Source organism: Ceratotherium simum, chromosome 16 (genome assembly GCF_057802395.1).
Source record: "Ceratotherium simum simum isolate JZ-2026a chromosome 16, ASM5780239v1, whole genome shotgun sequence".
NCBI classification, from domain to species: Eukaryota; Metazoa; Chordata; class Mammalia; order Perissodactyla; family Rhinocerotidae; genus Ceratotherium; species Ceratotherium simum.
The window spans coordinates 13,834,340-13,857,125 of record NC_141915.1 but is presented as its reverse complement, the minus strand read 5'-3'; the positions used below and the strand labels follow the sequence as shown (position 1 = coordinate 13,857,125).

The following is a 22,786-nucleotide window of genomic DNA, read 5'->3' as shown; positions in this document are numbered from 1 at the left end:
TGAAGAACCCATGAATAGCCCTTAAAGGAAGAAACAGAAAGAACTGAGACCAGCTATGCCTCCTTCAAAGCCACAGTGGTAGGTATTCCATAAACAACCTGTATTCAGTGAAATAGTTCCAGTTCCCACATTTGACTGTGTGTTTATCTATTGCAAATACGTATGCGATATCTGAACATGATTTGAAAAGACACTGGGGGAACTCTCTCCCAGCCAGAAACCTTCTGTTTCTCAGCTCTTACCTCACAAGGATTTTATCCTCCTACTCAAAGTTCCCATAGGTAATAAAGACTGTCCAGCTCGCTTACCCCATTTTCACTACAAAAACATACACTGCACTTTTTTTTCAAAACCATACAGGTCACCTCACCCACCATCCCCCAGCAAAGACATACTCTTCCATATGACAGTTGTTTCCATAAATCATTCATGCCTCTATGTAGTTTTATATTTTTGAACAGCTTCTTACAGGAGATATTAAGATTTGAGGGAGCAATGGAGATGTTTTAAAAATCAGGAAATAAATTCTGCAATGTGAGATCCAAAGGACTCAGCAATAAAGGTAGTAGTGATGATAATATCAATAATAATAAGAGCAACAGTCAATTACCTCCTCTAATGGAAGGAAGCATGTGTTCCTGCTTATTTCATCTGCACCATGGATAGAACACATAACCTGCCAAAGTGCTTGGGAAAACCCATATCTCATCTTTAGGTAGGGTTTGAAATGCTTTTCCCCTGAAAGATTATGAGTAGAGAGAGACTCTCCCTCTTTGTGGGTCCTGTTAGGCTGCAGGCCACATACACAGTTAATACACAGAGATGATATCCCTGGGGGACATGAGGAAAAGAAACGGTGAGGAGCAGGCTATCGACAAAGCAAGCTGAGCAGGGATGATGCTACAAAGAAGCTGTACGTCTAAAGATAAGAATTAATACCTACATTTTCCTCCTTGGTTATTAGCACATTCAATTACCTAAACATCTCAGGTTTTAATTGGAATTTCTTATAATGTTAGAGCTAATCAACTCTAAGCTTTTACAGACAAGGATACTCAGGTGCAGAAATGTTGTCTGATTAACCTGAAGCTGCACAGCATCTAGTTTTTGAGCTGGGACTATAACCAAAGTTAAGGTTTCTTTCCATTAAACTTCTTGGCAGTTTTCCACGAGAATTCTGGATAAAGACAAATTATCTGCTAATTAGGAAACCCACGGCTACTTTGCCATATATTACAATCTGCTAACTGTAAATTGGTCATGAGTCTTTTGACTGGCAAAGTAGGACTAACAAGATGAAGTCTACAGTTGTAGAAATACGTTTATATTTAAAAATATTTAAAAATTTTCACTTAAAGACAGGCTTTCTTAAAACTTAGCAATTGGCCTTCAGATCAAAAATATTCCCTGTAATATAAGTTACCATATTTTTGCAGCTTCTCATATAAGTCTGGAGTGCGATACACCAGAGCAGCAAAGGTGGCGTTCACAGCTTGATCAATAGTGGAACCAGCAACTATATCTGTCTTTGGGGCCTGTTTTCTACATGCCTGTATGAATCCTTTGAAAAGTTCTGAATATGGCCCACAGAAGTTCTGGGCAGGATCTGACTGCGCAAAATCAAGAAGAAAATGGTGGCAGGGATCATCACGGATGTTCTTAACCTGGAAACAACAACAAACAAATCCCATCATGTTTAACACATTCACTCAAAAAATAAAGTTTACTGAACACCTACTAGGCCAAAGCAGAAGTATAAAACATGGTGCATACTGTCAGGAAGTTTAAATCTATTTTGGGGAGACCAGACAGATATATGGGTTAAAAAAAGGTAAACATAAATAAAACATTAAGAGCATTAAAACTAGCACTACTATAAAGCAAAGGATTATCAAGTATCAAATGCCTAGAAGGGACACCCAGTGCTGAGAATTCACAGGAGAGAGCTCCCGGCAGGTTAAAGTAATTAAGAAGAGCCTCCTGGAGGATATGGGCTTTGGACTGGACCCTGAAGACTCGGCAGGTTTGGCCCTGAAGAACATAACCATTAGCAGAAGTTAAGAGTCAGTAGGGAGACTGACCTGGCCTGAAGTTTCAGCTGGGGAGTGGTGGGAACTAGAGTCAGATAGGTAAGGTGAAAGAAGACTGTAGAGAGCCTTGACTGTCACACTGAGGAGTTTAGACTTCACCCTGTGGGCAACGGGGAGCCATTAATGGTGCTTGGCAGTGGAATGACAAGATAATGCAGTGATTAAAAAAAAAACTTGGTAGGTACCAATGTAACAATGCAAGTGCAAGATGAGGGCCTGCTTAAAGGTGGAGACAGAGGAAATGGAAACAGATGAATATCACAGGGAAGAATCCATAGAGCTTGCAGCTGACTGGATAGGAAAGGTGAGAACAAGGTGGGGTTACATGTGATGCTAGGGAGCAGCGGCTCAATGCTAGGAAAACAGTAATGAAAATAACAGGAGTGAGCAGTCAGGGAAGACATCCTGGTTTTACACTTCTGGGTTAAAGGGAGTCGGAACACTGAAATGGAAATATCTAACAGGAAGAGGGATATACATGACTGGAGCCTGGGAGAAGAACCAGGGCTGGAAACTGATATTTAGGAATTATTCACACAGGTGTGACAGCAGAAGAGAGAAGAGAGGATAAACTCTTGGTGGGTTGTTGGAAAGGGAGAAAGCCTGAGTGAAGCCTACTCTTTAGAGAAGGAGGAATAAGAGAGGTCAGTAAAGAAGGCAGATGGAGTGGTTAGATTAAGAGAAGACAGTGAACTATCATGGAATCAAAAGAAGAGAGGGTCTGAAGGAACCGAATTTCATAGAGAGGTAAAGGAAAAGAGAAGCTGAGGAAGAGTCCCTGGATTCAGCCATTAACTACCGAACCACCTGGGCGTGGGGGAAGGAGAGAAGAAGGGAGGAGAAGTAGTAGAGCAGAGAGAGAGGGAAGGAGAGATGAAAAAGAGACAGCGGGAAAACTTGTTTAGTTTTTTGAAGTATTCTAAGCCTGAATAATGGGCTACCACTCCACGGAGAACAAAAGATACAGCATAAATTGTTTCAAGTTTGACTCAGCGGGCACTAGAAATAGACTCAACTTGTTTGTTTAATAACTCCATCAAGAGAGGTTTACTGAGTACCTACTACATTTCACTGAAGAGTCATCATTCAATATTTTTGAACACCCATTATGCACTGGCCCCTGTGGTACACCGTGGGGACACCAAATGAACAAGGGATAGTTTCTGCCCTCAAAGAGCTAAGAGCTTAGTGGGGGTGATAAGATATAAATACAAATGCTTATAATTTAAAGTAATAAATATCAGTAAACATTTTCCATCCCAAATAGAAAGACAATAGAAGAGTAAATACCTCCTTACTATCCTGGTGTGAGTGAGTGGGCCAGCTTGCTTCTAATCCCAACTCTGGACATATCTGATGCCTGAAGACAGGTTTCCACAAGGGGGAGTTTAAGACTAATGCCATTTTTGCCTGAGGTATAGCCATGTTACTTCCTAACTCTGGAAAGAGAAGAAGGCTTATGAGAGTTCTATTTTTTGCCTTAACACACTAAGAATCTTTGAACTGATGAAGAAAAGGCTTAAAAAACACTTGGACATTATTAAGACTTGGAGGGAATTCACCCACATTAACCAGAATGTTCAATCATGATACTTCATAAACACATACCCCAGATGAAACCAAACCATAAGGAAGTCCTGAAATGCTGCCATTCTGTGGAACAGCCTCAATTATAAGGTATCTCTGAGATGACTAATCTGTATAGTAAGCTGAAAACAGAATGTGAACCACCTCTAGGGTATAACAGGAGACCACCTAGGAATGTGTAATTATGGGGAAATGTTCATAATTTGTAAACTTAAGTCTGTGAAAAAAGGTAATAATTAAATACCCACCATATATGTGTTTATGAATAGACATAGAAAAAAGACCAGGTGGAAATACATAAAAATGTTAATAATAGTTATAGCTGGGTGTTAGGATTAAGGGTGGCTTTTCTCCTTGGTTTTTTTCCATCACGCAATTTTTCTATGATATTTTACTTTTATAATCAGAAAAACTCAAGAAATGATATAGAAATAAAATACACTAAAAAGTTTTATTCTGGGCCGGCCCCGTGGCTTAGCGGTTGAGTGCGCGCGCTCCGCTACTGGCGGCCTGGGTTCAGACCCCGGGCGCGCATCAACGCACCGCTTCTCCGGCCATGCTGAGGCTGTGTCCCACATATCCCACATACAGCAACTGGAAGGATGTGCAGCTATGACATACAACTATCTACTGGGGCTTTAGGGGGAAAAATAAATAAATAAAATTATAAAAAGAAAGTTTTATTCTATAATTGTTTCTTGGATAAATTTAATAACTAAGTTGAAGAAATCACTTCAAGACAAAATCCACATTCACATATTTACATAAATATTCACACAGTTAAAGGATATGCAATTAATTTACTCTATATTTCTGCCTTCTTATTGGAGTATACCAAAATTCGCTTACAAAAAAAGGATAACAATGCTGCTCAAAACCAGCTTCCTCCCCCATTTGTTCTCCATAGACAGGGAAGCCACAGTATCCTTTGTGATGTATTCCAAAGTCTGGGTCAAGTAACTTTATGAAAATGGTGTCAAGTGAATACTTTATTCTGGTTTGGTTTAAAGGAAACTAAAAGGGAATTTTATCAATACCTTTGCTCTGCCACTATGTGGAGAAAACTTACACGAGGGAGAGTACCACCTTGATCTTCAATATGGCTGTAGCAAGAAGGGAAGGGAGAGATATGTGAACTTACGATGCATAGACTTGAGGGCCATGCACTGGGAAGCAAGGCGTCCCATCAGTCGGGAAACAAGGAGTTGTAAATCCAACCCCCAAGACACAGCAACATCAGGCAGGCCATAGGCAGTGATAGTGAATTTGTAGCCCCACTCATTGTTACTGCTGTCAGAGTGAAAGAGAAACTGTAGCCGAGGACCAGCCTTAAAGGTCACTTTCTAGAGACAAACAAAAAAGTCATGTGATCAAACAGATTTGAGAAGGCAGCGTTTCAGTAATAAGCATGTTCTTCAGGACTCAAAACAACCTAAATTGAATACTGGTGCATATTGTCACCATTATGTCTTATCATCCCCACCAAAACTATGAAAGGAGAAATGTACAACAGAGTAACTGAAACAGAAAATTCATAACTGCACCTCATGAAGAAGCAAAGCTGGCAGAAAACTGCTGGTCAGTTTTTTAAACCTTGGATGCCCATCCACCCACTACCTACTCAGCCAGAGGTCATGCTTGCCCATTCCTTTGCTCCCAACCAAGAGCACTGACAGCAAAGAGAAGGTCAACAGTCTGAAGCAGAACTTAACCTCCCAGCCCCAGAGATCATGCAGACCTAACTGTGAGGTGGCCTCCTGGCTTTCCCCAGCCTGGTCTGGGCCCTCCTGGACCCATCAGCCTTTTCTTGCTAAGGATTACAACTTCCCATTTACTCTGAACAATGTGATATCAACCAAGAGTTGGAAAACTTTTTCTATGAAGAACCAGATAGTAAAGTATTAGACTTTCTGGGCCATACAGTCTCTGTCGTGACTACTCAGCTCTGCCACTGCAGTGCCAAAGTAGCTATGGATGCTAAATAAACAAATGGGCATGGTTGTGTTCCAAAAACACCTTATTTACAAAACAGATGATAGGTTGTAGTTTGTGGAACACAGATATAAACCTTTCCTTTTACAAAAGTATAATATGAATGCTTTCCTTCAAAGACCATACCTCTATTACCCCCTGAGGGCTGACAAAAGGAGAATGGATGCAGAAGTAGGCATTTCACCTCTTTCTGGGAATATCACTCACCTTGGGCCATTTATCAGTGCCAACTTTTGTGTCATAACGTGTTTTTCCACCTCTAGCGTCGGTAAATTCCAGATAATCATACCTGTGAAAGTATAATTTCTATCACTTTCCTTCTCTCATTCTTGATCCATTATTGCTTGGGAAAAAAGAACATGTGAGTCTTACCTTTTTTCCGTTTCACATCTCTCATCAAATTCCACCTCAAAATAGGTTGCCCCTGGGCTAACAAAGACAGACACCTCATGGCAATTATTTTCATAGTTGTGGGCAGACTCCTTAGTCCACGTGTGTAACACCACAGGCTGTTCTTGCTGCCAAGTCTCGACATCCAGCTATGCAAACAAATGAGTCAAGAAAGAAAGGTTTTCATCACTCTACATCCAGCCACGTGCAGTAAACTGTGTTTCTATATCGGTGCTCCAGACAGATAACCTTTGACACCCCTACACAAATCCTCACACAGGCTAAAAATACTGACATTCCCATCTACATACACAGACAAACATAAAGTGATCATTCAGCAGAGCAGACGTGTGGTTTTTATTGCACAATGATAACTCTGTGCTTAGCATTTATTTTCTAACTATGACAGGACTAGTTCTTACAAATCACTACTAGCATGAATTTCCAGTGGGAAAAACACTGAATTAGGAGTTTAAAGACCTTAAATTCCTATTTGAGACCTTGCCAAATCTGAGCCCATCATCTCTTCTCCCTCCTTTTTTTAAGTCTTTGCTTTTTCACTTTTAAAATTGGCTTTTTAATATATGCCCTAAATACTCCCACAGGGTGTTGTGAGACTCAGACAAGATAGCGAAAAAACTTTGTGTCCAATAAGGTTAAGTAAGGGAGAAAATTCTTTTAAATATCAAACCTTCTAATTTGCCTTTCAACATACATTTTCTCTTCTAGACTTCAATCTGGTTATTCACTAACACAGTTTTTATTTAACGACATGTGCTATAAAATGATGAAATTAATCTACGTACAGCTTCCTCTGTGTCTCCTTTCTAATGCTGACCAAGCAAAATCAATTCCGACGGGCATTTACCCTTGTTGGCAAAACCACTATTAAAATACATGGGTCTTTTAGAGGCAATTTATTTGTGTAGATCTGTACTCAGTGGTATGTTTCATTAAGTGTGGTCACATCAATCCTAAGAGGGGATACAAAGCAGGTTCAAACGCCAACTCGAGTTACCTTATTCAGTCCTCCTTCAGGGTCACTGCAAAGCTTCTTCAATAGCTCTGTTAGGGTACTGAACTCTCTCAAGAGCGTGCAGTGTGAAATGTCTAAAGTGCAAAAGTCCAGCAGAAAGATTACCTAAAGGAAGATGAATGAAGCAATTAGCATCCTCCTCAGACTCTGCCTGGGGTACAGGTCACCAAACCCCTCCCGCCATCTACAAACGGTTGCCACTTTTTCTTACCAGTTGACGAGCTGCCATCGAAAACACAGAATTACATAATTTTTCTACTATGGTTTTTCCACTATACTGTGACAAAAGGGATTCCAAAATCACTCTCATGCTTGCCAGAAACTGTCCCACATCTACAAAAACATAAAGAAAATAATTTAATACTTTATATGGTAGAAATATCACTTGCTTGATCATCATCAAGGGCAAAGCTGTCACAGAAGCTGTGGAGGGAGTTTCACATCAAAAGACAATGAGACCACAAGTGTCATACAAATGCTTTCCTCTGAGAGGGAAAAACAGTGCAAATCTCAGTAAAAGATTACTTTGGGGCTGGCCCAGCAGCGCAAGCAGTTAGTTAAGCGCGCACGCTCCGCTGCGGTGGCGGCCTAGGGTTCGCCGGTTCAGATCCCGGATGCACACCGACGCACCGTTTGTCAGGCCATGCTGTGGCAGTGTCCCATATAAAGTGGAGGAAGATGGGCATGGATGTTAGCTCAGGGCCGATCTTCCTCACCAAAAAAAAAAAAAAAAAGATTACTTTGAAAGTGAGTGACTTATTCATTTTTTTGTCTTTGCTACTATTCAATGAGGTGGAGATATCACTTTTATAAGTGAAGTCACATGGTTGACCAACCCCGTTGCCAGTCGGCCTTTCCCTTTGTTTACAACGGGACCATGATTAAGTGTGCTATCCATGGGCCAAGCTTTAGGTGGCAGGGCTCCACAGTGTAAGCATTTTTGTCACAGCTGCTGAGACCAAGTTTGATGGGACTGAATTTTCCACATACGATTTCTCAAACCTACTGAGTTTCATATAATTTTCTGTGGGTTTACAGGACATGAATCTGAGTATTTTCAGTAATCAGCAAAGATCACAGCAGTGCTCATACACCTTACACTCTAAAAGTTTAAGACTTTTTTTTTGGGTGACTTGATGAAAACAAGGATGACAGACTCTACTGAAGAGTGTGACGCCATCTAGGAGTGCCGTATGATTGCAAAGGCAATGTTTAGGCTGTGAAATGGCCCAACCCTCCAATAAAAATACTTAAGCATACTATCACATTCGGACAGGAAACTGGGTAGAAAGACATGCTACAGAATTCTATTTTAAGAAGAAGAGAAAAAAAACAACCCAAAGACAGACCTGATTTGTATCAAAGAAAAGAAAATCATAAGCACACTCTATGCATGAGGTACTAAGGAAAAGAGTACCCACACAGATTCAAAACCCAAACACCTGTTTTCACGGATTTTGTTCTGAAACTCACATTTTTCAATAAGGTCGACGGCAAGATCTTTGGCTCCAGAGTCCGTGCTCTTCAGCTGCAGGTAGCACCAGGAGAGCAGGCTGCCCTGGACAGACCAGAACAGCGAGAAGAGCACAGAGTGAATCTCCCCTTGTGCCCCATCGAGCATCAACAGCTCACACTGCAAGAGAGGAGACAAATAGAAGTGTTTACAACAAGGTCATTCACAGGACACAGCCAAGGGCATTCTTTAAGAGAGCAGCTGTCACTGGCAAAAAAATTCTAGGGAAATGAGGAATAGCCAGGAAAGAGCTTTCAACCCATAAGTGACCAAGAAAGATGGTATTATGAAACCTCCTCTCCTGCCCTCAGCTTTTCAGAACCTTTACAAATGGTTTTTACTCCATATGTCATCTCCTTCTGCCCCTCAGGAACCTTATCCCACTGATCATCTCTTTTCTCTCTTATATCTTCAAATCCCTCTTCTCTCTGGCTCCTTCCCCTGAGCCTTCAATCAAATCTCCCTCATCTTAAAAAACAATCCTTCATCCCTCTATGGCTCTCTAACCCATCAGCTTTATTCTCTGGAGTTTCTCTGAAGAGTCACCTGATCTCTAGGGCTAAACTCTTATACCTAAGAACCACAAGATATGTTCATATCATAACTGCCGTATAATTGCCCCAAACTGGAAACAGCCCAACTCTCTCTCCAAAGTAAAATGGAGAAATAAATTGCAGCATATTCATAAAGGGAATATTGTGTGCCAGTGAAAACAAATAAACTGTAGCACATACATCAACATGGATGAAACTCAAAAATGCCACTGAGTGAAAAAAACATGTCACAGAATTGTCCCCTCACTCATTTGCAGGAGCTGGTTGATTAGCAGCCAAGGCAGCTGGGAAACCTTTGTGCTCCTTTGTAACGGTCACAGGAACAAAGTTACATTCATATTGTAAATGAGGACTAAAAGGGGAGGCACAGTGACTGCTGTATCACATGCTCCTAAAAGCAAGAGGCAAAGACAACAGGGAGCAGCCATCAGTTACCTCTCGAGCAGCAACAGAGAGGAGAGTACTCATGACCGCCAGTACTTCACTGATGTTCAGGTTGGCCAGGTCGCCTTTCTCAGGTAAAAGCAGAAGGCCCCCTGGATCCTTATCACTGAAAGGACACAAATTAGTCATGACACCTTGTTTCAGGAAGGGGATTTTCATGCTTTCTATCTTAAAAGGTTCCAAAGATTTCAAAGTCAGTTCTACGGAACGTGAGGAGTTTGGGTCAGGAGAAAGGCCATGGTCCCAGCTGGGTCTGTGCCACTGTCTGTCCACATGTCCTTATGTAAGCACAGGCCCATACATCCTCAAGTCCTTAGAAGAGATTCTGAGGAATAAATCCCCTTGACCACCAATAGGAAATACACCTAATCTCATGACTGCTAATTTGACAATGCAGGCTAAACATTCCCTGTGTCTTCAAATGTTCTTCACATGACAGCCCCAGCCTCTTTCACCACCATCTCCGATACTCACTTCTGAACACATTTCATAGAGCCCTCTAAATCTGGCATCCAGACCAGGTATAATCTGACTTTCAGACAGTAGCTTGGGCTATTCCCAAGGAGGGCTCCTTCCCTCCTTCAAGAGTCTGTACCTCCAATAATGCAACCTATAGGCCCATTAGCTTCTTTGTAGTCAAAGCATGTAAAAATCTCCAAGTTATCCCCTCCCAGCACACTTCTTTTGCTAAACTACCATTCTGTGCTTCTGCAGTTGGGTTTTAATGTAATTGGGTTTTTAGAGTTGAGTACTGGACCCCAAACTCCTTTGGCTCCAGTTTTTGTCTTCAAAAAAAATCACTTAGAAACTGAAGTGTTCAAAGAGACCCCCAATGGGTTCAACTCTCGATTGTCTTATAATGACTGGGACTTGGATTAAGCTCTTGACAAGATTTTTATTCTACCACTATTTTAGTGACTCCTGTGACTACAGAAACTTGGCTGAGCAGAGGGAAGTTACTTGATTCTCCACAAGAACGTGAAAGGAAAGGATAGCTAAAGAAAACAACTTTGCAAAGATGTGAAATATCGGACAACTGAAAAGAATTAAAAACTTACCTGAAATATGTGCACAGTGAGCGGAAAGTGAGCTGCAAGGACTGCTTGTGTTCCTGCTCAGTGACATTCCTCTAGAAAACAAGAAACTTCACATTCAGAAAATCTATTCTATGACATTCCAGACACCGAGAACTGCATGAAATGCCACTGCCCACTGTTGCAAGCATGAGGAAAGCCGAGGTCAGCAGACCACCTCCCAGCATCCAACTAAGACCTGGCTTAGTGCTAAGAGGGAGCAGAACCACCCATCTAAACAGAAGATGGCAAGTTTACTTTTGTTTACTGCTAAAGTTAACATCTTCAAGTTCTCCTGCAGGAAAGCTTAATGCAAATGTTTAGGCAGATGATCTCCAAAAGATGTACGCTTTTCATCACTGGGCATGCCATCACAAGAGGAAAGGGCACGGACAGAGTGCATTTCTTGTGAGCATTCTGCTCACTTTTAAATAGGATCTAAGGGGCCGGCCCCGTGGCTTGGTGGTTAAGTGAGCGCGCTCCACTGCTGGCGACCCGGGTTCGGATCCCGGGCTCGCACCGACGCGCTGCTTCTCCGGCCATGCTGAGGCCGCGTCCCACATACAGCAACTAGAAGGCTGTGCAGCTATGACACACAACTATCTACTGGGGCTTTGGGGGGAAAAAATAAATAAATAAAATCTTTAAATAGGATCTAAGCTTTCTCTATATAAGCCAGAACAGCCTATGGTGACAGTTATAGGAATCACATCCCCTGATGGGGCACTTTTTTTCCTTAATTCAATAAATGTATTGAACACCTGCTGCTACACATGACACTGAGGGGGATTTCCAGAAGTTTTAAAACCCAGGGCCCTGCCTGGCACAAAGGGGTGGGAGAGATAAGATATGGTCACAAATGACAGCAGTGCTGTTTAATCCACCAGCACGAGAAGGGAAAATATAACCTTTACCACTGCTGTCAGAGGGATGGGCAAAGGGAAAGTGACTGGGCTGCTCTGCTAATAGACAGCAATGTCATTCAAGAGGTCACATGTCCTGTTTCTATTTTTCTATGTGGGACACATGCTAGCAAAAAAATCATTTGCTTAACTGCCTGGTAAACGCTTCCAGAGTCCTGCTCACAGTCCAGTGGGTCAGGTCAGCTGATGCTGTCAAAGGCTGTAACTCACAATGTGAAAACGGGTCCCTCAAGCTGATACGCAAATTTTGCAGACAGCTGAAATACAACCCCAGATCCGTCCTCCTCTCTGAAACCTTCCTCACTGAGCCTCAACGTGATTCTCCTCTGAACGTCCCCTGCACATGGGACCAGTTTTTCCTGTGGCAAGTGTTCCCACCTGGATTGCAGTCCTTTGACACCAGGGACCACATTTTATGCTTCTTTTGTTCCTCCTTTATTTCTACAGGCCTTTATGCATCCTACAGAGCACTTTTACTACATTTGCTAATTAGTTGCTGCATACAGAAAGGTCTTTTTAAAATGCTGTATCTAGTTTTCTTCATCAAACTCTTACTAGTAATTTTATTAGCTGCTTATCTACACAGACAATAAAAAAGAATCTATAACCATATCATCTATAAATTATTATTATTTTTCTTTCCAATTCCTATTTTTAAAATTTTTTACTGTGTCCTTATAGCACTAGCTAGCCTGTCTTAATACATCTGGGAAACTGAAAGTGACAAGATGTTCAGAGAAAACAAAGACTAATAAATTTTATCCTAATAAACTTAAGAAATAGAATCCATACAGTTAAGGTAACTAATTACCATCATGGTGAAGAGATGGTTCCGCCGGGTCTGTCGATCAGGAAAGAAGATGGCAGCCCCATTGAGAAGAGTATTTCTAACTTCTTGTTTTAATATTTCCATAGGCACAGAGTCTCCATCCACCCTATCCACCACTGATAAAAATAAACAATGGAAGTGACTTCAATATATTCCATCCATTCACTTTCAGTATATATACAGTATCTGCTTTAACTAGCCTATAAACTCACTACTCTCCATTTTGTAGTTAACACCAGGGCAAAGAAATATTTCTGTATAGGCTAGGCAGTGTAAGGAAATTATTTTTTGTTTGTTTGTTCACATTAAAATAAAGACTATATGTATCAGTTTTTATTTATTTCCCTGTTCTTTTGAGATACAACTTGCAAAGCCTTAAAAATAACTTCAGATGATCATATGTGTTTTATTCGCAATTTATTATGCAATTTCTCCCCCTCAATCTATCAGCCTCATCCCAGTGACTTAGCTGAAGACTGAATAGTGTGATAATAATTGCTCTCAATATAACACAACTGTATATCAGACAGCAGGAGGAAGTTGTTGATGAGGAAATAAATGCTGAACTCAAAATAATGATTCAAAAGAGGATCAAGGGAAACGCTCATTTTCCAAAGAAGCAATCCCTTTCCTGGGCTTGCACGATCACAGGATCCCCTGTTCTCCACAGCAAGAGCTCCTGCAGGCTACCAGCACAGGGTCACATTAAAGGAAAAACCCCAATCCCTACCATCACACAAGTGTGTGTAGAGCTCCTTGGCAGCCTCCACTCCCCCAGGGCTCGGACGTCGAGCCTTTGCATCCTCAGAGGCAGTCGGCGCGTCTCCCTGCAGCACCGAGAAACAGCTCTGGAGGAGCTGCAGAAGCAGGGTTTGGGCACAGATGCATTCTTCCCTTGAGCTACAGAAAGATAACGAACATCAGAGAGCAAAAAGGCAAGCTGCTTTTACCCTCCAAAGCCAAACAGCTGTCTACAAAGGACTCTCCTCTAGGCATCAGGGTTGGTAAAAAGAACGCCAACCAAGAGGAAGGAAAGCGGAACGGGAAGAACACTGTACCACAGAGTCTGAAAATACAGACCCCATCTGACTTCGCCTACTGCGGGGCAAGGAAATGCATTTCTGATCCTGTCTCTTCATCTGTAAAATGAGGATACTACTATAATACTTGACCTGCTCAGCCCACAAGGTTGTAATGATAATCAAATGAGAAAACATTCATGAAAATATTGCCCAAATAAGTATTTTATAGAAATGTGTTATTTCCATAACATATTATTTTATTTGTTATTTCTATTTCTAGGTGTTATTTCCCATAATAACCAAATCTTTCAAATCAGAACAATATAAACCAGTGGAAAGTAAAGAATCTTAGAAGAAAAAAATTGTCCATTTAGAAAGCAAAACTCAGTGTTTTCAGCTGCGTTTATATGATTATCACCTTGTAACAAATTCTGACCTACTTTTGCTTTAATTTACTGTAAAAATTCCAGAAGATCTGCAAATCGAGACCCGCGAAGTCCAGAAAAGATTTATATTTTAAGCCACTTTCCTTCTGCTGCACCTAAAAAATTATAAAGACCAGAAAAAATAAAATTGAAAAATGCATTTAGAGCAATACTGTAATGGCTCATTTACTTCTCATTGTTAAGGGACTGGGTGGCTCCACATGGGTAAAATTCCCCTATACCTGATGCTTACCCTTAACTACTAAAAAGTCCATGAACAACTACTTTTGGTGTGATACTTTCTAAAATATATATTATTATATATAGTGTATGTGTGTGTATGTGCAAATGAATGTAAATGTATATATACATATAACACACACACACATCCAGGAAGGCTCCCTGACTTCATAAACACCACACCCGGAACACAAGCGAGTCTCTCCGCGATAGTGATCACCCTCCAGCACTATGCTGCAGTATGTTTTGACCACTCCCTGCATACAGGCTGAAAGATCAATTCTGGTGTAAATGCTCCTGTTGCTCCTAAGCATCTCCCGCTCATTTGCTATTTTCTGCTGTAACAGGAGAGCTTGAATAGCAAAGACCAAACTAACCACATATAAACTGAGTCAGCAGCTTCCGAATGTGCCCTGAAGCAGAATGAGGGTCAGGAGGGGACACTGTGGCACACCACACACGAGAGGGTTCTAGCAGATTCCGGAGGTAAGCCATGTTCTCTACAGTGATGGCTGTAAGAATCTTCCTTTGAGTAAGTTGTCACTATGTTTTTATTAGTGACTGTAGAAGTCAGTATCAAAAACACAAATGATTTCAAATCCTGACATTATTTTGGTACTTTTAGTAAACACACAGAGTTCACCTACACTTCAGGAATAATTTTCTTAGGACTTAAAGAAGACATAAATCCCATAAACTTGCTTTGTCTCTCCAGTCTACCAGCGGCAATCACAGCTGGGAATCTTTAAGATCTGTCTGTAGGTCTATTCCAAGAAACCTCACAATGATGGCATATGCCACTTAGTCTTTCACTGACTGATGCCATCAATGCCCCACATCTCACTCCCTTTGGCCTTCTAATATCATCACAGCAGTATGACGCCTGCCATACTCATTCACACCGCATGGCTTCAGCAGGACCAGGGTTCACTGGTTGGTGTTCATTTCCCTGAATACTGTCACTTATTTTTCCCAAAGGAACGAGATCTAACAATGAGGAAACACTACCAGGTCATGGGCGAGCTGCTGGATGAACTGAAGGGTCCTGAGGAGCAGAGTGGCCCCACAGACACTCTCTTCCGTGTCCTTTCTGCATTGAGCACAGACGATGCTCTGTTCTGCTTCTGTTCTCGCAGGCCGGAGGTACCCACTGACGCTCAACCCTTGTACTCCCAAGCGCTCTGCCGACTCCTGTCGGGTGCAGAGGAACTTCACCATCAAATACTAGAAAGGACAAGAGAGATTTAAGGAGAAGGACTCAGAATCCCTGGATATTGAAGAAAGGGAGATAAAGGCTTTTCTGGGAAGCTCCTCCTGTGACTTTAATAATATATTAGGTACCACTATTCCTGGTATTGGGGATACAAAATATAAGTCCAGCACCTACAAAAAACAGAAAGAAGACAATACAAATGCTGGGTGAAATCAGGTTTGAGGAAAGACCACAATAAGAGAATCTGCATCACTCCCTCTTCAAGGCAAAAACAGGATAAGAGAGGATAAATAGGAATAGTATACTGGCTCTGTGGCACAGCCATTTTGAAAGTGAAATCAGATATATGGTGAAAACAGTCAACGCTCCAAGGAATCATCTCAAATCCCCCAAATGATATACAAAACCCACGAGCTGGGAGCCCAGGACACAGACTGATCTGTGCAAAGCTAAAACCATTTCAAAGCCCAACTTCCGTGCAAACTATCTGCTTCTTACAGTGAAAGCTCCTTTGTCAAGGGCCTTTCAGAATTCACTACTCAATTGCAAAACTGTTTACTGAGCACCTACTATGTATAAGCCCTAAAGATAGTTCCTATTTCTCTTATTTAAGCTTCTTACTAAGATTTACACGAGAAGTTAAAAAAGATTAAGAAGCCAGATATAATCACTGTTCCTTTCATAGCCATGGAAACATATCTCTCTTGCATTGATGCCTGTGTACTTGCTGTTCTCTCAGCCCGAGAATCCCCTCTCCACACATCTTTTTTTTTTTTTTTTTGCGAGGAGATCAGCCCCGTGCTAACATCTGCCAATCCTCCTCTTTTTGCTGAGGAAGACTGGCCCTGGGGTAACATCCGTGCCCATCTTCCTCCACTTTATATGGGACGCCACCACAGCATGTCTTGCCAAGCAGTGTGTCGGTGCGCGCCCAGGATCCGAACCGGTGAACCCCGGGCCGCCGCAGCAGAGCGCACACACTTAACCGCTTGTGCCACTGGGCCGGCCCCTCTGCACACAGCTTAGCCTGGCTAAAGATGGCTTAATCAACTTCCAACACTTGGCATCACACCACCTTTCCTGGGAAGCCTTCCCTAGTGAATTCCAGGCTAGCTTAGATAGTCTTCCTCTGGGCCACAACAGTCCCCTGTATATCCCCCTTTATCACAGCCCACATCACAGTGTCTTATACATCTGGGTCTCTCACTAGACTATGAAATCTCTGAGGGTCACAATCATGTCTGATTCACCTCCAGGATTCCAGTGTTGGCCCAGGGCTGATACACAATACCCCCTAATCAACACTTACAGAATAAAAGGAGGGGAGTGGGCAAATACGTGACAGCCACAACTCACTAATGCTTACTTTGGCAACTCTGCACTGTTGCAACTTGAAATCTGCTTCATCCCACTCTTCTTCCAGCTCAAACCAGCCAATAGGATCATCCTCTCCAAGGTCATCAGGTGAGCAACCAATCCTGTAAACACAAGGGTAATCACAAAACATTTTCCTATTTCTAAACTTCTCAAGGGTCTAACGAATAAGGCACCATCTAAGTGGCATTTAACTTCTATATGTGGCCTGTTAATTAACAATTGAGGACTGGGTGTGGCACGTGGTGACTCTTTGAACATATCAGGTGGTTGGAGGTAATTTTCTCTCTATTTCTCAGCCTCCTCATCTGTGAAATGGGATCTATTACCAGTCCCAAATACAACCTGAGAAGGAGAAAGTTTGTTTCTCTAGATAATTGGCTTATCTGAAGAATGAGACAGGAAGTCAAGGCATCTTAGATGAGCTCTTCAGGAGTAAGGTACACTGCAACAGCTGGTGTGTGCTTCTGGAAAGATCTAAAAGAGAGGCAGGTTTAGTTTTCTTCCCCTAGGTCTGGCTAATGTATGTACGACCAGCCTGACGTATGGGCCACTTGCCACAGCTGAAGGGTAAAAGCCGGGAGCATTCAGATCCTGGAGCTCCAAAAAAGGATGACTTCAGCCTTCACAGGCCTTGGTATTCTTTCCTATTCCTTAAGAAGTCCTTCCAGGAAACCATTTCAGCCTCGAGGCTGAAGAAGCACAGCTGTGTGCCACTTCTTTTTAAAAACTGGATACTTGAATGGTACTCTCTTTTCAGGAATTAGATAACTAACAAGGAGAAAAGGGCAGTCTTTTCAAGTAACATCCCTAAAACTTTATACGATTTAGTCAGTGATACAGCTAACAAGGTAGCAACACATGAGGATTCTGTATGGATAAGATAAGCAAACAGGGAATAATGGCAAGAAGAGGAAAAAGACAAAAGACTCAGAGTAGGTTCTATAACAGAGAAAAAAATGTTTCTTCTTAACCTAAGTCTTTCTTAGCATAAACCTTTCATGATATAGTTAACCCTAAAATGAATGGGACAGATGGTATTCTATCTTAGACGAAAACCATGTCAATGAGTTTCATAAATATTGTGTGTTTAAGAAATTTTTAATTCAACCTTGGGAAGTCATCAAGGAAATCTTTGAGATATATAGAGAGCTGGCAGGGTGTCAGAGAGCAGAGAGAAGCAATCTCGTTCACTACATCACAGAGCAGGCAGGTGGAGAAAAGAGAGCTGAATATTAGTCCTCCTAAGAGCACAGCAACCAGCTAGCCCTGGAGCGTGCTGACTGACCAAGGTCTGACTAGAGGGACAGGGAAAAAAAAAAAAAGGCAAGAAGATAGATGTATGCACATTAACATTTTGATTTCCAAACTGGAGAGGGACTGATAATATGTAGGCCAATCAAATTGGATTTCAGAGCAGTTCAGGCTGAAACCAGGAGCTAAAATCAAAAGGCAGTAGTGAATAGGCTTGCGTTTAGGTTAAAAAAAATCATCCTATGTAAGATGTGAAGGATCTTGTTTGACAGCAGATTTAGGGAAAAGGACCTATTTTAATACGTCCCAAGACTGGGCTATAGCTGCTTAAAAACAAATGTAATCTCTAATCAATATTAAAAAAGAAAAGCATCTTTAAAAAGGGCATATGTGTCTGATGGGAGGGAGATTTGTTCTAATTCATTTAGAGGGCTGAAATAAGACCACTGAGTTGAAATTACAAATGTAGATTTCGGGCCGGCCCCGTGGCTTAGCGGTTAAGTGCGTGTGCTCCACTACTGGCGGCCCGGGTTCGGATTCCGGGCGCGCACCAAAGCACCGCTTCTCCGGCCATGCTGAGGCCGCATCCCACACACAGCAACTAGAAGGATGTGCAACTATGACATACAACTATTCCTGGGGCTTTGGGGAAAAAAAGGAGGAGGACTGACAATAGATGTTAGCTCAGAGCCGGTCTTCCTCAGCAAAAAGAGGAGGATTAGCATGGATGTTAGCTCAGGGCTGATCTTTCTCACAAAAAAAAAAAAAAGTAGGTTTCAACTGACCATATTCTAATAACTGAAGTGCCTTAATATGCAGTGAGTTCTCCATCACTAAGAGTATTCTAGAGAGGCTGACAAACCATTTGTCAGGGATACCACTAAAGGAAGTCCAGTAGAGGGAGGGAGTTATTCTAGATCCATGCTATTCCAAGTGTGGTCCATGGATGGGGAGCATCAGGGTTGCCTGGGAGCTTTTTAGAAATGAAAGTCTCAGGCCCCATCCAGAAATACTGAATCAGAATCCACATTTTAACACAATCCCTGGTAATTTGTATGCACATTAAAGCTTAGTAGTGCAGTACTGGATGATAGTTACAGGTTTCTGTTAACTCCAGCAATCCAATGCCTTGAAATACAGCATAAACAGCAAGTCTAGGGTTCAGCTCCATGAGTTTTAACTTGCTACTAGTAATAAGGGAGGCAACACTGCCCAAGGGTCACCAACGACCTCTGAGGCTAAATCCAACAGGTCCGCTCCTAGACTTGATCTTATTGGTTCCAGGAAATACAGGACACCCCGCCTACTCCCTCCTCCTTTAAATTTTTTAAATTTTTATTTATTTATTTTTTTCCCCCAAAGCCCCAGCAGATAGTTGTATGTCATAGCTGCACATCTTTCTAGTTGCTGTATGTAGGACGCGGCCTCAGCATGGCCGGAGAAGCGGTGCGTCGGTGCACGCCCGGGATCTGAACCCGGGCCGCCAGCAGCGGAGCGCACGCCCTTAATGGCCAAGCCACGGGGCCGGCCCTCCCTCCTCCTTTAAACATTATTTTCTCTTAGCTTCACGATGACACATTCTTGGCTTTCCTGCCGCTTCTCTGGCTGTTTTTCTCAGCCTCCTTTTCTCTGTTGCCCCTTAAATTCTGGTACCTCCCATCACGTTGACCAAGGTCTCTTCTCTTCCCAGCCCACACATTCTTCCAGAATGATCTCTTCTATTCTATTTTAAATTATTATCTAAATGTCTCTCATATCTGTACCTTCAGCACAAACTTTTCTTCCAGGCTCCTAATCTGTTCATCCAATTAGCTATTGGATATCTCACAGGCTTCCTAGAACCTCAAACTCAACAGGACCAAAACTGAACTCATCATTATGGAAGAATCCCGCAAATCTGTTTTTCTCAGGCTATTTTCTATCTCAGAGAAAGGCACTACCAATGTCCCCAGCTGCCTGAGCCAAAAACCCAGGACTCATTGACACCTAAGCTTTCTTCCCTCTCCTACTCTACATCCAGTCACCCACCAGGTCCTGTTGCTTCCACCTTCTATTTATCTCTTACATTGGTCCACGCCTCTCCATCGCTGCTGTTGTTGCTCTTATTGAGGTCATCCCCACCTCTGGCTTCCTGGGTGATAGTCACAGCCTCATCCCATTTCATCCTGCCTCCATGCTTGCTCTCCTCCAATCCATGCTACATTCTGCATGATCCACAGTAGTCCTTCTAAAACACACATCTGATCTCCTCATTCTTCTTCTTGAAACTCCTCAATAACACACTCTACCCTATTCCCTGCCTACCCTTCCACTGCTTTAAAGATAAAGTCTACACCCTGAAACAGAGACAAAAAGATCTTTAATGACCTGGCCCTTTCTAGCTCTCCAGCCTCATCTCTCACCACTGTCCACCTCACAGTATACCTCAGCAATAAGGGACTTATCAGTTCCTTGAATCTGTCATACTTCACCTCTGAGTGCTGATATCTGCTCTTCTCTTTGCTCAGGATACTCCTTTCACTTCTTCAAGTGGCTAATTAACTCTAACTCATCCTTTAGTTTTCACCATAAACAATACTTCCTCCAGGAAGCCATCCCTGATCAGATAAGGTCATCTGCCGTGTGCTCCCAGAACACCTTATCTCTCCTACCTAGCATTTATAACACTGTGACACTGAAAGTTTTATCATCTGTCTTCTGAGCTAAACAGTAAGCTCTATAGAGCAGGGACTGTGCCAATTTTCTCACTACAGTATATTCAGTGCCTAGCATCAGGCCTAGCACACAGTAGGTGCTTAATAAGTATTTTCAAGAAAAGCATAAATAGAAGGAGGGAGGTTGGGGCAGGGGTCAATTTCCCAGTGGCTAAGTAAGACTGAAGATCTCAGGCTGCCCACAGTTCAGTCGGGTATCATTATCCAACCATGTTGAAGATGTGTACGCCTAGTCACAGAAGGGACTGAGTAATAGTCTACAAACAAATTAACATACATGTCTTCAAATATGCTGTTAGAAAGCAATGAATGCTCATGGCCACTGAGGAGGGGTTAGTGGCACCTTTTCTATAAAGACAAGAAAGCATATTTCACCAATAAGAGAATGTATACAAACTTATTAACTACAAAGATTTTTATTCTTCTCCTTACCTGCTTTTTACAAATTGCCTGAACTCCTGAAGCTTCCATTTGTCATATTTTTCAAACCTTTTGAAGTGTTCTTCTGCATGAAATTTATCAGATGATGAGTTATAGGCAAACACCAACCCACACTGGGCACCAATGCCACCACGCCGAACCTGGAAACAGAGATCTGGATAAAGTACCCCAAAAGAGCAAAAGTTCTGTGACTGCTTTGTTTCCAAAGAATATGGTTAAATTCAAATAGCTTGAAGCAAAATCAAACCCATGAAATGATATTTTAAATACATTAAGTCTTGGGGCCGGCCCCGTGGCTTAGCGGTTAAGTGCGTGCGCTCTGATGCTGGCAGCCCGGGTTCGGCTCCCAGGTGCGCACCGACGCACCGCTTCTCTGGCCATGCTGAGGCCACATCCCACATACAGCAACTAGAAGGATGTGCAGCTATGACATACAACTATCTACTGGGGCTTTGGGGGAAAAATAAATAAATAAAAATTAAAAAAAAAAAAAAATACATTAAGTCTTGGAAAAGTAAAAAAGCTTCTTTCCAAGAAATGATTCCTTACCTTTCTCAATCCTTATATTCACACAATTCATAGACTGAACAATAGACTTAACAATCTATTCCTCTTTGTGACCCTGTCCTCTGCTACAGGCCTGACACAGAGTAAATAATCATTAAATGTTCAATAAAAAAGCAATGACGTGGACCTCTGAAATGTAATCTTATTAAAACAAAAAAAAAGTAGTAACATTGCTTAAAGAAGGTAGCATGAGAATTACCATAATTCTGATCTTTGTAACTTGAAAGGCAGATTCAGATCCTGTAGAAAAAATAATACTTGCTCTGGTTTTTCCAGTCTCTGTAAGAAAACCTGAAAAAAGGAAAAACTAAAGTTAGGATGACTGACTCATTTGTTATAACCCTAAGAACTAAGATAACAAAAACAAACTGTATCCTTTGAGGCAGGGGGTAACTAGTCTATCTGGTACTTCTGTGAAAATTTTCAAATAAAAATCCCCACTCTGGACAGATGCAACCCCACTGCCAAATTCCTAGGTAACAGACCACTGACGAGATACAACTTCCTCAGGGCACAATCTTGTCAGCCATACAGGCAGCCCCGCCCTGGGGTAACAATAAAGGAATAAAAAGTTTTATAAAGACAGTGACTTTAATTCAAAGAGACAAATGACTGGATAACCAATGATATTTATGAGCCATTTCTAAAACCAGGATGATGTTTGACTGGACTGATAAAGGCAAGCAGGCTTATCAGAGAGGCTGAGACAGGAATTAGAAAGCTTCTAGAATATTGTCAGGAAAGATTGTGAAAAACTTTGAAATAGGCAAAAAAGATTACTGGGTGTTCTGTTTAGAATACTCTTTGGGTTATCTCCATGTTTCATTGTCTCTGAGCTACTTTACAACTCTCTAAGTTGTAGAATAATGACAGTAATGCAAATGATTCTTGTCCACAGAAATAAAAATTGTGTTCTATAGAAATGTAGCTGATTATTCCTTATGGACACTGACCAAGTTTGTATCTATTTGTAAATTCATTTCAGCATTCCTACTGGTCTATGAGTATTTTACAAATGCTCCTTTGAACTATTTGTAACATCTTACTGGTTTCCTCACCAATTAATGAGATAAATAAAAAGTTTGACATGTGTTCATTTTATATT

At 41.7% G+C, this 22,786-nt stretch overlaps 1 protein-coding gene across 1 annotated transcript in view; it reads right to left on the bottom strand.

Annotated features, from left to right (window-relative positions):
* The window catches only part of ZZEF1 (zinc finger ZZ-type and EF-hand domain containing 1), a 128,082-nt gene that overhangs the window by 66,063 nt on the left and 39,233 nt on the right, over window positions 1-22,786 (bottom strand). Inside the window, exons 10-26 of the mRNA XM_014789663.2 lie at window positions 21,881-21,972; window positions 21,106-21,254; window positions 16,698-16,809; window positions 15,127-15,342; window positions 13,894-13,994; window positions 13,162-13,331; window positions 12,414-12,547; window positions 10,665-10,735; window positions 9,598-9,712; window positions 8,569-8,728; window positions 7,307-7,428; window positions 7,078-7,200; window positions 6,042-6,208; window positions 5,877-5,958; window positions 4,819-5,020; window positions 3,381-3,529; window positions 1,424-1,664 (exon numbers count right to left, since the gene is read on the bottom strand). Coding sequence (XP_014645149.2) covers window positions 1,424-1,664; window positions 3,381-3,529; window positions 4,819-5,020; window positions 5,877-5,958; window positions 6,042-6,208; window positions 7,078-7,200; window positions 7,307-7,428; window positions 8,569-8,728; window positions 9,598-9,712; window positions 10,665-10,735; window positions 12,414-12,547; window positions 13,162-13,331; window positions 13,894-13,994; window positions 15,127-15,342; window positions 16,698-16,809; window positions 21,106-21,254; window positions 21,881-21,972 — 2,406 coding nt within the window. The remainder of the gene's footprint in view (window positions 1-1,423; window positions 1,665-3,380; window positions 3,530-4,818; window positions 5,021-5,876; window positions 5,959-6,041; window positions 6,209-7,077; window positions 7,201-7,306; window positions 7,429-8,568; window positions 8,729-9,597; window positions 9,713-10,664; window positions 10,736-12,413; window positions 12,548-13,161; window positions 13,332-13,893; window positions 13,995-15,126; window positions 15,343-16,697; window positions 16,810-21,105; window positions 21,255-21,880; window positions 21,973-22,786) is intronic.